This window comes from Desmodus rotundus, chromosome 9 (assembly GCF_022682495.2).
Source record: "Desmodus rotundus isolate HL8 chromosome 9, HLdesRot8A.1, whole genome shotgun sequence".
Taxonomy (NCBI): domain Eukaryota; kingdom Metazoa; phylum Chordata; class Mammalia; order Chiroptera; family Phyllostomidae; genus Desmodus; species Desmodus rotundus.
Window position 1 is genome coordinate 58,190,117 of NC_071395.1, and position 15,117 is coordinate 58,205,233.

At 44.8% G+C, this 15,117-nt stretch overlaps 1 protein-coding gene across 1 annotated transcript in view; it reads left to right on the plus strand.

Moving 5' to 3' along the window:
- PRSS38 (serine protease 38) overlaps nt 1–14,905 on the plus strand; it is a 29,551-nt gene extending 14,646 nt beyond the window's left edge. The window contains exons 4-5 of the mRNA XM_024560648.2: nt 14,049–14,191; nt 14,651–14,905. Of these exons, the coding sequence (XP_024416416.2) occupies nt 14,049–14,191; nt 14,651–14,905 (398 nt within the window). The remainder of the gene's footprint in view (nt 1–14,048; nt 14,192–14,650) is intronic.
- The last annotated feature ends 212 nt before the right edge of the window (nt 14,906–15,117 follow it).

The following is a 15,117-nucleotide window of genomic DNA, read 5'->3' on the forward strand; positions in this document are numbered from 1 at the left end:
TTTGGTCAGGAATGGCAGAAGTCTTTACCTCTTCACTGAGGCTTCACCACCCTGACCATCCCTTGTTTTGTCAAACTGGTGGGTTTACTATGGTTGGTCTGGCTGGGAAGACACTCAGCCTCTCCACCTGAGGGAGAGAACTTGGTTTGGAGAGGATGCTAAAACCCACACTTGGTACCATAAGTGAAAGAATCAAACTCTGTAAGAAATGAATGAGGAAAACTTAGTACTGTTTGTCTGAGGTTGTGGTTCTGGGTGAGGTTAACAGTGTCCCCAACAAAATTTATGGGGATACTGGAAATAAGAGAGCTATAGAAGGATTGGGTGAATCTTCCATTCATCTTAGCTCTGACTGGGAAACTATATGTATACATATGGAAGACAGGTGGGCTAAGTGGAAATAAAAGCTGGAGCAGACGTGGGAATCATATAGACTTGAAATGTGCTCACCAGCCCCCATGCATGGTGTACTGGCAGGCAAAAGCCTTAGCAGTTTCAGTGGTTAAGCATAATTTCTGCCCAAATTATTGGGTAACCAAGGAGCTATTGAGAATAGGGTAACCTGGAGAAGATGGCGGTGAGATAGGTGGGAGTGGAGTCCACTTCCCCTCAGGCACCAGTGAAACACCTAGCTGATCTGAGAAACAGAGCAAACAGCCAACGGTATTCCAGCATATATGAAGATCAGAGACCAAAGATAGAGGACATTGAAAGATCAGACAGTAAGAAGAATGCTTAAGGACAATAATGTCCCTGGGACCAGCACGGGGACCAGGGCGGCTGAAGCCCCCGGCTAGGGTGCAGGGTCTGCTGCAGGATTCTTGGGAGAGAGCCAGGCTGGCCTGTGTGAGAGGCCAGGTGCTTGTTTGGACAGGGAAGGGGGGGGGGCACTTGAATAGGAGGAATTTCTCCAAAAGAAAAAGAAAATAGAGGACTCAGTGGCTGTTTAGAGAATTCTCCACAGCAGCCCTGGCCTCTTGTACCCCCACCCTCTCAGCCCCTGGACTGTGAACACCAGATAAGCAGCCCCAGCACACACCTGAAGCACAGTTGGTGCGCACCCAGATTAGCTGCCTGGGCGCCCACACCTGAAACCCTGGGTGGGCATGCACCCTGATCAATGGCCTGGATGCCTGCGGGTGACCACACCTGAAGCACTGGGACTGAACATCTCCCACCTAGCCCCTGCGCAGAGAGCCCTGCAGGGCCTACTTGCTCTCTAGGAGGAAGGCAGAACGCCCAGCAGAGGGGAGCTACAGGGCTAGGGGACACTGCAGTCCCCGGAAAGACTCAACCCAGTAGGGGGCTGAACTACCCCATAGCAGCACCAAGAGCCCCTAGCATTTAAGACACCAAAGAGCAAGAAGGGGGAGTGTGAGTTGCTCCTAATTGGTGCAACTCAAGGACAGCACAACTGGTGAACTAAAGGCCTAGTGGGGAGCAGAAGAACCCTGAGGAACTGGACTGGAGGCTGGACAACAGTGAAGAGTGTGGCTCAGGAAGGGAGAAAAGTGAAACCAATCCCTCCACCCACCCCCTCCCTTTTCACAGACAGGAAGACCAGCAGAACTGACCTGACCGGTATTTAAAGCCAGCAGAAGACTTTTTTTTTCCCTTTCCCCCTAAATTTCTTCTTCCTTTCTGTCCTCCTTTCTTTTTTACTCCTTCTTCCTTCCTTCATTTGCTTTTTTATTCCTTCTTCCTGCCCTCTTTTATTTATTTTAATTTTTGTTAAAATTCTTTCTTCTTATCTTTCCTCTGATCTTTTTTTATTCCTTCTTCCTTCCTTCCTTCCTTCCTTTCCTTTTCTACTCCTTTTTCCTTCCTTCCCTTCTCCTTTTTTCCCCCCCTTCTTTCTCCTTTTCCCACAGGTGAGACAATAAAACCTGGAGTGCTGAAAAGACCAGAGTTAGACCCTGTTAGACCCATAAACGTCAGCTCAAACCAGTGAGCTCAGGAGATTAAGGAGATGGCACCACTGAATCCCACTGCCATTCTACCATAGAAGTTCATACCATAAACCCAGGGAGTCAGAACAGATCAATTTAAGAAGCAGAGGCTAACAAGAAAAGTCTCACAAACAATGGGAAGACAAGAAACAATCCCCAAATGAAAGAAAAGGAGGAAGCCTCAGAAAGAATGCTAACTGAAAAAGAGACAAATCAACTATCAGATACTGAGTTCAAAGCAATGGTTATCAGGAAACTCACTGAACTCACAGAGAACTACCAGAAACTACAGGGAAACTACAATGAACTCACTGCAAACTATATCAACATGAAAAAGGAAATAGAAACTATCAACAAGAGCCAAGAGGAAATGAAGAATACAATTTCTGAACTGAAGAACACAGTAGAAGGAATGAAAAGCAGACTTGATGAAGCAGAGGATCACATCAGCGAGCTGGAGGACAAGTAGAAAAAAACACCCAGAAAGAGCAAGGAAAGGAAAAGAGGCTCAGAAAGAATGAAGAGGGATTAAGGGAAATGCAGGACAACATGAAACGTAACAATATCCGTATAATAGGGATACCAGAAGGAGAAGAAGAGCAAGGGATAGAAAACCTGTTTGAGAAAGTAATGATGGAAAATTTCCCTAATGTGGTGAGAGAGAAAGTCACACAAATCCAGGAAACACAGAGAGTCCCAAGCAAGAGGAACCCAAAGAGACCCACTGCAAGACACATCATAATTAAAGTGGCAAAATTCCAACACAAAGAAAGGATCTTAAAGGCAGCAAAGGAGAAACCGGAAGTAACATACAAGGGAGCCCCAATAAGGTTAGCAACTGACTTCTCAATGGAAATGCTCCAAGCCAGAAGAGAATGGCAAAAGATATCCCAAGTAATGAGAACCAGAGGCCTGCAACCAAGACTACTTTACCCAGCAAGGCTCTCAATCAAGATAGAAGACCAAATAAAGAGTTTCCCAGACAAAAGAAGTCTAAAAGAATACAGCTCCACCAAACCAGCTCTGCAAGAGATGCTAAAGGGACTGCTTTAAGGAAAGGAAGGAAAAGAGAAAGACAGAGGAACACAGGTAGGAAATAATGGCAATGAATAACTACCTATCGATAATAACCTTAAACGTAAATGGATTAAATGCTCCAATCAAAAGACATAGAACAGCTGAATGGATAAGAAAACATGACCCACACATATGCTGCCTACAAGAGACCCATCTCAGGACAAAAGACTTACACAGACTGAAAGTGAAGGGCTGCAAACAAATTTTCCAAGCAAACGGACAGGAAAAAAAAAGCAGGGGTAGCAATACTCATATCAGACAAAATAGACTTCCAAAGAAGGGCCATAAAGAGAGACCCAGAAGGTCACTTCATAATACTCAAAGGAAGAATCCACCAAGAAGATATAAACATTGTAAATATATATGCACCCAACATAGGAGCACCCAAATACATAAAGAAAATCTTGGAGGATTTCAAGAAAGATATTGACAGCAACACAATTATAGTAGGGGATTTTAACACCCCACTATCAAAAATGGACAGGTCTTCCAAACAAAAGATCAACAAAGATATTGTGTCACTTAACAATACCCTAGAGGAAATGGACTTAACTGATATATACAGAGCTTTTCATCCCAAAGAAGCAAAATACACATTCTTTTCAAGTGTCCATGGAACTTTTTCAAAGATAGACCACATGATAGGACACAAAGCAAGCCTCAACGAATTCAAGAAAATTGAAATCATATCAAGCATCTTCTCTGACCACAAGGGGCTGAAACTAGAAACCAACACCAAAGGAAAAAAACCCAAACACTCAAAATCATGGAGACTGAATAGCATGCTATTAAACAATGAATGGGTCAAGAACGAGATTAGGGAAGAAATCAAAAACTTTCTGGAAACAAATGAAAACAAACTCACAACAACCCAAAACCTATGGGACACAACAAAGGCAGTCCTGAGAGGGAAGTTCATACCAATACAGGACTACCTTAAAACGATAGAAACATTCCAAACTAAAAACCTAACCCTACGCCTACAAGAACTGGAGGAACAACAACAAAGACAGCCCAGAGCAAGCAGAAGGAAGGAAATAGCCAAGATCAGAGCAGAACTAAATGACATAGAGACTAAAAGCACAATTGTAAGGATCAATGAATCCAGGAGCTGGTTCTTTGAAAAGATAAACAAAATCGACAAGCCTTTAAGTAGGCTCATCAAGAAAAAAAGACAGAGGATCCAAATAAACACAATTAGGATAGAGGAGAGATTATAACTGATATCACAGAAATACAAAGGATTGTAAGAAATTACTACAAAAAAGTGTATGCCAAGAAATTTGAAAACCTAGGTGAAATGGACACATTTCTGGAAAAATATAATCTTCCAAAACTGAAGAAGCAGAAAGCCTGAACAGACCAATAACAGCAGTCAAAATTGAAGCAGTAATCAAAAAACTCCCAGCACACAAAAGCCCTGGACTAGATGGTTTCACAAGAGAATTCTACAAAGCATTTAAGGAAGAGCTAACCCCCATCCTCCATAGACTATTAGGAAAAATGCAAAATGATGGAAGACTCCCAAACTCTTTTTATGAAGCCAGCATTATCCTAATCCCAAAACCAGACAAGGACACAACGAAGAAAGAAAACTTCAGGCTAATATTGCCGATGAACACAGACGCCAAAATTCTCAACACATATTAGCAAACCGCATCCAGCAATACATTAAAAAGATCATACACCATGACCAAGTGGGATTCATCCCAGGGATGCAAGGGTGGTACACTATTCACACAAATAAACATAATACATCACATCAACAACAGTAAAGACAAAAATCACATGATCATATCAATAGATGTGGAAAAAGCATTTGATAAGATACAGCACCCATTTCTGATAAAAACACTCAGCAGAGTGGGAATAGAGGGAGCAGTCCTCAACATAATAAAGGCCATATATGAGAGACCTACAGCCAGCATCATACTTAATGGGCAAAAACTTAGAGCTTTCCCACTAAGATCAGGAACAAGACAAGGATGCCCTCTCTCACCACTCCTATTCAACATAGTATTGGAAGTCCTAGCCACAGCAATCAGACAAGAAAAGGAAACAAATGGCATCCAAATTGGAAAGGAGGAAATGAAACTGTCACTGTTTGCAGATGACATGCTAGTGTACATGGAAAATCCTATAGACTCCACCAAAAAACTACTCGACCTAATAAATGAATTTGGCAAAACATCTGGATACAAAGTCAATACTCAGAAATCAAAGGTATTCCTGTATACCAACAATGAAACAGCAGAAACAGAAGTCAGGAAAAAAAATCCCATTTGATATAACAACAAGAAAAATAAAGTACCTAGGAATCAACCTAACCAAGGAGGTAAAAGACCTGTACTCAGAAAACTACACAACACTGAAGAAAGAAATTAAGGAAGGCACAAACAAATGGAAGCATGTACCGTGCTCATGGACTGGAAGAATTAACATCATCAAAATGGCCATACTACCCAAAGCGATTTATAGATTCAGTGCAATCCCTATTGAAGTACCCATGACACACTTCACAGATATAGAACAAACATTTCAGAAATTCATATGGAACCATAAACGACCCCGAATAGCTGCAGCAATTTTGAGAAAGAAGAACAAAGCAGGAGGGATCACAATACCTGATATCAAACTGTATTACAAGTCCACTGTAATCAAAACAGCCTGGTACTGGCATAAAAACAGGCACATAGACCAATGGAACAGAACACAGAGCCCGGAAATAAACCCAAGTCTTTACGGTCAGTTAATATTTGACAAAGGAGGCAGGAGCATAAAATGGAGCAAAAATAGCCTCTTCAACAAATGGTGTTGGGAGATCTGGACAGCTACATGCAAAAAAATGAAAATCGATCACCAACTTACACCATACACAAAAATAAATTCAAGGTGGATAAAAGACTTAAATATAAGTCGTAACACCATAAAAATCCTAGAGGAAAACATTGGCAGGAAAATCTCACACATTCCACGCAGCAACATCCTCACAGACACGTCCCCTAAAGCAAGGGACATGAAGGAAAGAATAAACAAATGGGACCTCATCAAAATAAAAAGCTTCTGCATGGCTAACGAAAACAGCATTAAAATAAAAAGAGAACCAACAGTATGGGAAAACATATTTGCCAATGATACCTCAGACAAGGGCCTGATCTCCAAAATATATAAAGAACTCACATGACTCCACTTCAGGAAGACAAACAACCCAATTAAAAAAATGGGCAAAGGACCTGAACAGACACTTCTCCAAGGAAGACATACAGAGGGCCCAGAGACATATGAAAAGATGCTCAGCATCACTGGCCATCAGAGAGATGCAAATTAAAACCACAATGAGGTACCATCTCACACCAGTCAGAGGGGCCAACATAAACAAATCAACAAACAAATGTTGGAGAGGATGCAGATAAAAGGGAACCATAGTTCACTGATGGTGGGAATGCAGACTGGTGCAGCTACTGTGGAAAACAGTATGGAATTTCCTCAGAAAACTAAAAATGGAACTGCTCTTTGACCCAGTAATTCCACTGCTGGGATTATACCCTAAGAGCCCTGAAATAGCAATCTAAAAGAACCTATGCACCCCAATGTTCATAGCAGCACAATTTACAATAGCCAAGTACTGGAAGCAACCTAGGTGCCCATCAGCAAATGAGTGGATCAAAAAACTATGGTACATTTACACAACAGAATTCTATGCAGCAGAGAGAAAGAAGGAGCTTATACCCTTTGCAACAGCATGGATAGACCTGAAGAGCATTATGCTAAGTGAAATAAGCCAGACGGTGAGGGACAAATACCATGTGATCTCTCCTTTAGCTGGAACATAATCGACAGAAGAAAAAAGCAAACAAAATATAACCAGAGACCTTGAAGTTAAGAACAATATAACAATAGCCAGAGGGGAGTGGGGAGGGGATAGTGGGGAGAGGGGATTACAGGAACTACTGTAAAGGACACATGGACAAAATCAAGGGGGAGGGTGGAGGTCCTTGAAGAGGACACCTAGGTTTCCAGCAGCCCTCCATCTCATCTGGCCAGAATCTCCACTGATTTTCACAGCCAGTTGTTGTGGGGTCTCCTCTTCCTGGCACTGATACTCTGGACTGGGGATCCCAGGGTGGGGCTGTGATGTTTGGTTCTGAGGGGGGACCTCCATGGCTGAGATATCCCTCCCTATTCTCAACTACCACGCGTGGGTGTGGGGCCAGCCCATTTCACTTATCCACCCCTCCTACCACTCCCAGTGTGGCTTCTTGTTGATATCCTTAATTATAGGGTTTCTGTTCAGCTAATCCTCAGGCCGTTCTCATGGGGTGTTTTTTCTATAATTTAGTTGTAATTTTGTTGTGGTCATGGTAGGGAGTGAGCATAGCATTTACCTCCTCCACCATCTTGACCAAAAGTTGAGTGGCTTCACTGGTATTCCATATTGTATCACACTCTAGAGAGATACATTAGGCAATAAGGAGAAATAAAAGGTTTCCAAACTGGCATGAAGAAGTAGATCTACGTCTTCACAGATGACAAGATCCTATATATAGAAAATCACAGTGAATCCTCAAAAAAACTACAGACAGTAATAAATTTAGCAAAGTTACAGGGCACAAAAATAAGTTCTGTTTCTATATACCTGAACAATGAAAAAGTACATTAAGAAAATAACACCATATCATCCAAAAGAAAAGTTACCTGTGAATAAGTTTATCCAAGGAGGTGAACAACTTATATTCCAAAACCACAAAACATTGCTGAGAGGAATTTTAAACGACCTAAGTGTAAAGCCAGCTCATATTCCTGGGTTGGATGACTTAATGTTGTTAAGATATGAACACTACCCAAAGTGATTGAGATTGCATTTCATAGAGATTGCTTTAAGTGATATTTAATGCAGTCTCTATCAAAACTCCAAAATTTTGTATAAGTGGGAAAGCCTATTCTCAAAATCTTATGCAATTGGAAGGGACCCTGAATACCCAAAACTGTCTTGAAAGAGAAGACCAAAATTAGAGTTTTCACACTTCCTGATTTCAAATTTTACAACAATGAGAACAGTGTGGTGCTGGCATGAGGACAGACACATAGACCAATGAAATAGAATGGGGGTCCAGAAATAAACCAATACATCTATGGCCAGTTGATTTTTGACGAGCATTCCAAGTTCATTCAGTGGGAAAAGAATAGCTTGTTTAGCAAATGGTGGTAGGATAACTGTTATTTCCACATGCACAAGAATGAGGCTAACCCATACCTCACACCATATATAAAATTTTAAGTGGATCAACAACCTGAAGTTATAAAACTCTTAGAAGACACATGTGGTAAATCTTTGGATTTGGCAGTGGATTCTTAGATGTGGTTCATCTTAAACTTCATGTTTATGAAATCATACAGCATGGATTCCTTTGTGTCTGCCTTCCTTCCCTTACCTACTGTATTTGGGATTCATCCAAGTTGTTCATATGGTAGTTTATCTTCTTTTTCTGTCACCTAGTGTTCCATTTTATGAACATGGCCAAATTTCTTCTCTCCATATTCCTGTAGATGGATATCTGGGTTGTCCCCAGTGTTTAGGTCATATGAGTAAATTGGCAGCAGATATTATGGTGCATGTCTTTTGGTGAACACACACTTGTTTATCTTGGGCATATACTTGGAAGTAGAATATGTTGACTACAGGGTGGGAGTAAATTTAACTTTACTAGAAAATCCAAACAGCTTTCTGAACTGCCTGTGTATTGTACATTCCCAGCGTCAGTGTATGAGACCTCTAGTTGCCCCACATCCTCACCCAGTCTAACAGCATCGGTCTTTTTCACTGTAGTTGTACTGATTATTGTGTAGTGACAGCTTCTTGAGGTTTTATTATTTGTAGGAGTTCTTTATATATTCTGGATACATGCACTTTGCTAGATACATAGATATTCTCTGCTAGACTGTGGCTTGCTTTCTACATTTCTTAATATATCTTTTATTGAAAAAAGGTTTTTTGACAGTTTAATTTATTATGTTTTTCCCTTTGTATGTAGGACCTCTTGTGTCATGTTTATGATGATCTGCCTCTTGTAGGGCCATGAAGATAAGTGTTTTCATTTATTCTAGAAGCATTATGAATTAAATCTTTACATTTATCTATAGGATCAATCACAGCTAATTTTTGGCATGTGATGTGAGAGAAAGATTAAGAACTACTTTTTTCCACATTGATACCCACTTGTTCCAGCACCATTCACCTAGAAGCCCTTTTTCCCCCCACTGAATTGTATTAGCACCTTTGTCAAACACTGTGAGACCGTGTGTGGGGAATACTCTGAACTTCCCACTCCGCCTCAGGGGCCTCTGTGTGATACAGTTGTATGATGAGTCTTATGGGACATGTCATCCACGTGCCTCTCTTCTTCATGATCACATAGCACTTGGGGTCCTTTGCATTTCCATATGAATTTTAGACTTTGCTCTCCAGTTTCTACAGTAAACCTGCCAAGATTTCAAATGACTGTTTTCTGAGGCTCTTGGCACTAAGCCAGGGGTGTCAAACTCACTTTCACCAGGTGGCCACATCAGCCTCATGGTTGCCTTCAAAGGGCTGAATGTAATTTTAGGACTGTATAAATGTAACTACTCCTTAACAGTTAAGTGAGAGCTCGGGGCACCACTGCCAGGTAGAAACAAGGTTCTGGGCCACATAGAACAAGGGGAGGGCAGGGTTTGGCCCGAGGGCCTTGTGTTTGCCACCTGTGCTCTAAGACATCTATCTAATACCACTTTGCTACTTCTTAAAAGAGCCTTGAAAAACGCCACATTGAACATCTTTCCCAGCCTCTCCTGGGGGCCCAGAAACCTTGTGACATTTGACAAAGGTATGAACATCTCATACCTTTTAGTCCAAACAGGCAGCACTGTAACAAGTCTTCACTGACTTCCTGAGCTGCCCAAGCCACATCCCCATTCTTTTTGAGATCTGCACCTCTGAGTTCAGTCCCAGCCTTTCTGGGCACATCAGCGTGCTGTGGAATGGCCTGGTTAGGATTTCTAGGGTCCTTTTTTCCAGCATGGAACATCGACTAGGCAAAATCTTAATTCTTCAAGCTCTCAAAAAAGGTGCTGACGACCAAGCCTTTGACTGAGACCAAAGCAGTTTCATTTCCAACCCAGAGGACACAGCCTGTGTGACGCAGATCCCGGCCAGCAGGATCTGTTGTGGTTGCAAGATGCAGATACACACGGACTACAGAAATCCTGTGGAGAAAAAGGGGCTGCGTGGCCACTCTCCAAGTTAGAGAGAGGGCCCCTGACCCCTGCCTGGACAGGCTTTTATTGTTTTTCTGGGCACATTACATCAAGGGTGATCCTCATTTACCATGCACAGGTTCACCACAGGTGATTACCTTTTAAGGATGAAAAAGGACAGAACACTGCTAATTACTTCAAAGAGAAGGATGTTACAGCTCAAGGGGGAAGCTGCTCACACTCCATACTTGGGTGGTTTAGCACAGACCTTAGGAAGATGAAGATACTCAGTAAACATTTGCTGCCTCAGGGTGAGGGAGTTTTAGCAAAAGCAAGTCTCATAGCAGTCTAGGTACAATGCAGGCCTGATTTCCCACTGGAGAACCTATCCATGGACATGGGTCCTGCCAGCCAACCTCGCTCCCCACTGGCTTTTCCGAGTGTGGGCTGAGCCACATTTCCCACACTTGGAACGGTTCTCCACACCTGTGGGCCCAGTCACACCCATGGCTTTCTGTGTTGCTGTCAATCTTGGGATGGCTTTTGTATTTTCACATAGTCCATATAAAACCAAAAGAAGAAGAGTATTTCATGAAAATATGAAGACTGTATAAACTCTGAAGTTCCATGTCCATAAGTACATTTGCATTTGAACACAAGCATGCTCATTCATGTGAATATTGTCTGGCTACGCCCTGCTCCAGCAGCAGAGTTTAATACCCATTACTGAGGTGGTCTGGCCTGCAAAGCCTCATGGTCCCTTCCAGGAGGTTTGCTGACTCCTTCTTTATTTTATACCCTCTACCCTGTACTTGAGAATTGGTGTGTTCTATTCTGAGTTCATCTTTTTTGTAGTACTTTATACTCAGCCAGAAGCAACCTCTAGACTTTCATAATTCTGCCTGGAAGTCGTCATCTCAAGTTTCTTATGTTCAGTAAGTATGTTTTCGATCTTCCAAATTGCCATTGGTAACTTCAGAACACAGACCATCCAACATTTTTTATTCACTGTCTTTTCATTTTTCTAGATTATACTATGGGAACCTTTTTCTATCTATCAGGCCCCCAAACCAGTGCCACATTCTTGTTATTTTTACAGACACCTCCAATTTCAAGGTACCGATTTCTGTGGCACTTATGCATGGACACAATAACACTGTATGACAGTGAACTGTGAAAGCCTGCTGTGCACAGTGGTGGGCCTGCACTCAGCTCCCATGGCCGTGGGTAGTCTGTGACAGGCAAGCTGGAGCACTTGACCCAGGCATCGTTTGCTGTTGAGAATGTTTAAAACATGCAATAGCTGGCTGTTTAGTCAGGGGCACTGACCTCTTTTACCTTAGATTGTCAGATAAAAACATGACGACATCCAACACAGCAATAGCCATTCAATGTGAGTGAATCAAAATTATACCTGTATTTTTGTCAGATTGGCAAAAAGTATATATTTTTTGTGTTGCAGGATTTTAGTAATTAGTTTATGTCTGCCACGACACAAGAAAGGTTGAAGTTGCCACTCCAGCAGGCTTTGCCCATTTTTTAATCAAGTTGGTTGTTTTATTGTTGAATAGTTTCATATATTCTGGATATTAACCCCTGATCAGATATTATTTGCAAATATTTTTTGCCCTTATGTGGGGGTTGCCTTTATACTCTAGTAAAGAGTGTCTTTTCACATACATTTTAAATTTTTCATGAAGTCTAATTTGTCTAGTCTTCTTTTGTTGCCTGTGCCTTTGATGTCATAATGAAGAGATCACTGCCAAGCCCAATGTTACCAAGCTTTTATCCTATCTATCTTTTAAAACCTATAGAGACTTAACTTGTGGCCTCACATACAATCTGCTTGGGAAATGCCCCCATGAACATGAGATAATGTGTGCGCTGCTGTCCTTGGGTGGAGTTCTCTACATGTGTCTGCAGAACTGGCCTGTTTGCTGTGTTGTTTAGGTCTCTGCCTCCTTCTTTGCCTTCTGTCTGCTTGTTCTTTCCATCACTGGGGTGAGGGGTATCAAAGTCTCCGGCTGTTAGTATGGAACTGTCTACTTGCTAGTGTAGACAGTTCCACTACCTTTGATAGTGTGTCACTAGGTGGGTAAATGTCATGACACCCTGGCCGCAGACCCCTGCGCCTGTGGCAGTGGGGGAGCAGGCTGACCTCTGGTGTCACTGCTGTTGTTCTTGGGTCCAGAAGCTTTTCAGGGACATGGGCCTGATTTCTGCCCTTTCTCCAGAGGGGTGCACCTGTCCAGGCCCTGGGGGCAAGAGTATATGATGGCCCCTCTGGTGGAAGGCTTCTGCTCTGTGTGCAAGAAGAGAAGCAAGCTGTGTTTTCTTGGTCCTCCAGTGGCAGCTGGCTGTCTCCTGAACACCTGAACCGAGGAACCCTCTCTCTGATCCTTGCCCTGCCCCCCATATTAATCATGACCTCCCATTGGAGACCCAAGGAAAACCTACCCTGTGCACAAACCTCTCTCCCCTGGTTTCCCATTTCCTGAGCTGGCACACCGCCAGCATTTAAGAACTCATGGAAATGATAGCTGACTTCTTCCCACCTGCATCCGTGCCTCACATCTGCCTCTGCGCCCTGCCACAGGTGGAGCAGTGTTTTGTACTGATCATTGTGGCCCTCTGTCTGCCCACGTCTGTGTGGCCTCAGCATTCATGTGAGCACAAAGGGATGTTGCCCCCACCTCAACACTGTCTCTCCATAAGACTTACTCTTGACTCGTTGGAAGTCAGCCTCCTACCTTGACAGAGCCCCAGGCACTGTGCAGTCCCTCCTTGCCACCATCTGCCATCGCCGTGAATGCATGCCCTCTGTGCACAGGGCTCTGGGCCCAGCAGCGGACCATGGTCCGCTGGGGTCCTGTGCACCCCCGCAGGGCTGTTTCTCTCTGGAGCACCCTCCTCCTGACATCTGTCCACCTTGTAGATTCCAGCTGCCTGTGCCCCTTGCACGTCTCAGCCCAGAAAGTGCTCCTGGCAGGAGGGGGTCCCTTGGAGGCCTTGCCAGCTCCCCCACCCCAGAGTTTTCAGTGGCACTGTGGAAGGCCTCAGGGACATTGGTAGCTGGCTGGGTAGTTTCAAAGTAGTTTCCTAACTGCCCTTTCCTGGGCAGCCTCTCCCAGCCCTGCACCCCAAGTCTGTGGACTCTGCTGCTCTGCATTCCTGTGTGCACCAGCCAAGGCCTGTGTGTCATTCCCTGGTGTTAACTGACTACCTCACCAGCACAGCCAGCAGCCACCACAGACATTGCTGACATTCTGTTTGCTGTCTCTTCCCCGGAGGGTACATGCATCAACCCCCTTGGCTCCCGGTCACTGGGTCCCCAGCCTGTGAGAGCAGCTCCTTCCCATCAGACTGGGGCCTTAGGACCCCCTCACACAGTGGTCAGGGAAGCCCATAGTTCCTGGGACCAATTACTTTTTCCCTCAGCATAGAGGGGACACAGGGATGACAGACCACAAAACTTGAGTGTTCCTTTCTTGTGCACATACTGTCAGCCCCACAGTCACCCAGGGACAGAGCTGATGGAGCTGTTTGCACTCAAGCTACAGCAGCGGGAAGGGGATGAGCTCTTATGTTTCTCTTAGAAAGTTCCATGTGGCATTTCCAGTCCCATGTCATTGACCAAAGCCTGAGTCCCAGTTCTGGGAAGGGAGCCATGGGAGGGCAGGAGTGAGAAAAGCCACTGGTGGAGCACACTGAATGGAGGGTGGGGCTGGGCATGTCCTGGGGAACAGGGCTGGGAGGCCCTGTCCCTAAACCTGTGCTGCTTTCTGACAGGTGACTCCTCAGACCACCTGCAGGAGGTACAGGTGCCTCTGATACCGTTGATCCTGTGCCAGCTGCTCTATGGACACCCGTCACTAATTCAGCCAGACATGATGTGTGCCGGGGACCTCATGAACATGAAGACCGTGTGCGAGGTGCATCCCACCGCAGGGGCAGGCCCCAAGCCCATGGCTTTCAACTGTTAATCTGCTTGGAGCCTTGGGAACACTTGTACTGAGTGGGTGGGTGGTCTCTGAAGGCCTGGCCCCTTCTGGTCTTGGAGCACATCACCATGCAGCCACAGGCTGGGCAGGACAGTAAGGTGGCCTAGGTATACATGGGACACAGGCCCAGTCAGTGCCTAGTGCCTTGTAGACCCCAGTGCTGGCCAGAGCAACCCAGGGCTATGTGCCCACCTGGGGGTCTTGCCCGCCACCTGTCACCCTGGGGCACCTGCTCTGTCTCCCACAGCAGGACCTGGCACTGGCAAGGCATGGCTGTAGAGTGAAGGGGCTTTGGCCTTGGCTTTGCAGAGTTGGGCTCTGGGCCACCCTCCTGCAGGAAGTGGCAGGCGCCAGTCATCAGGTTCACAGGAAACTCCTCTTTCCTTCCAGGGTGACTCTGGGGGCCCACTCGTCTGTGAACTCAACGGCATCTGGGTGCAAATTGGAATAGTGAGCTGGGGCCGTGGTTGCCTGTTCCCTGTGTATCCTACAGTGTATGCCCGAGTCTCTCATTTCTCAACATGGATCCACCATCAGATAGCACACACCCCCCCACCTCTTCAGCCACTCCCCACACTCTCCTGCACTTTGGGGGTTTCTATCAGTGTCCTTGTGACCATGATGGCCTTCCTGCCAATGTTGTGAGTACAAGGCCCCCACCCTGGCTTCCTCATGCTGCATGCCACTGTCCCTGCCCTGCTCAGCCCCTCAGGTCTCTGGATACCTGAGTGAGGTGAGGACTGCCAGCCAGGCCAATTCAGGGTCAGGGAGGGGCTGAGCAAGGGCCACAGCTGAGAAGCAGACCCAGTTACCACAGAAGGACCAGGTGCCCAGGGAGAGCAAGGTGCCCAGGGAAA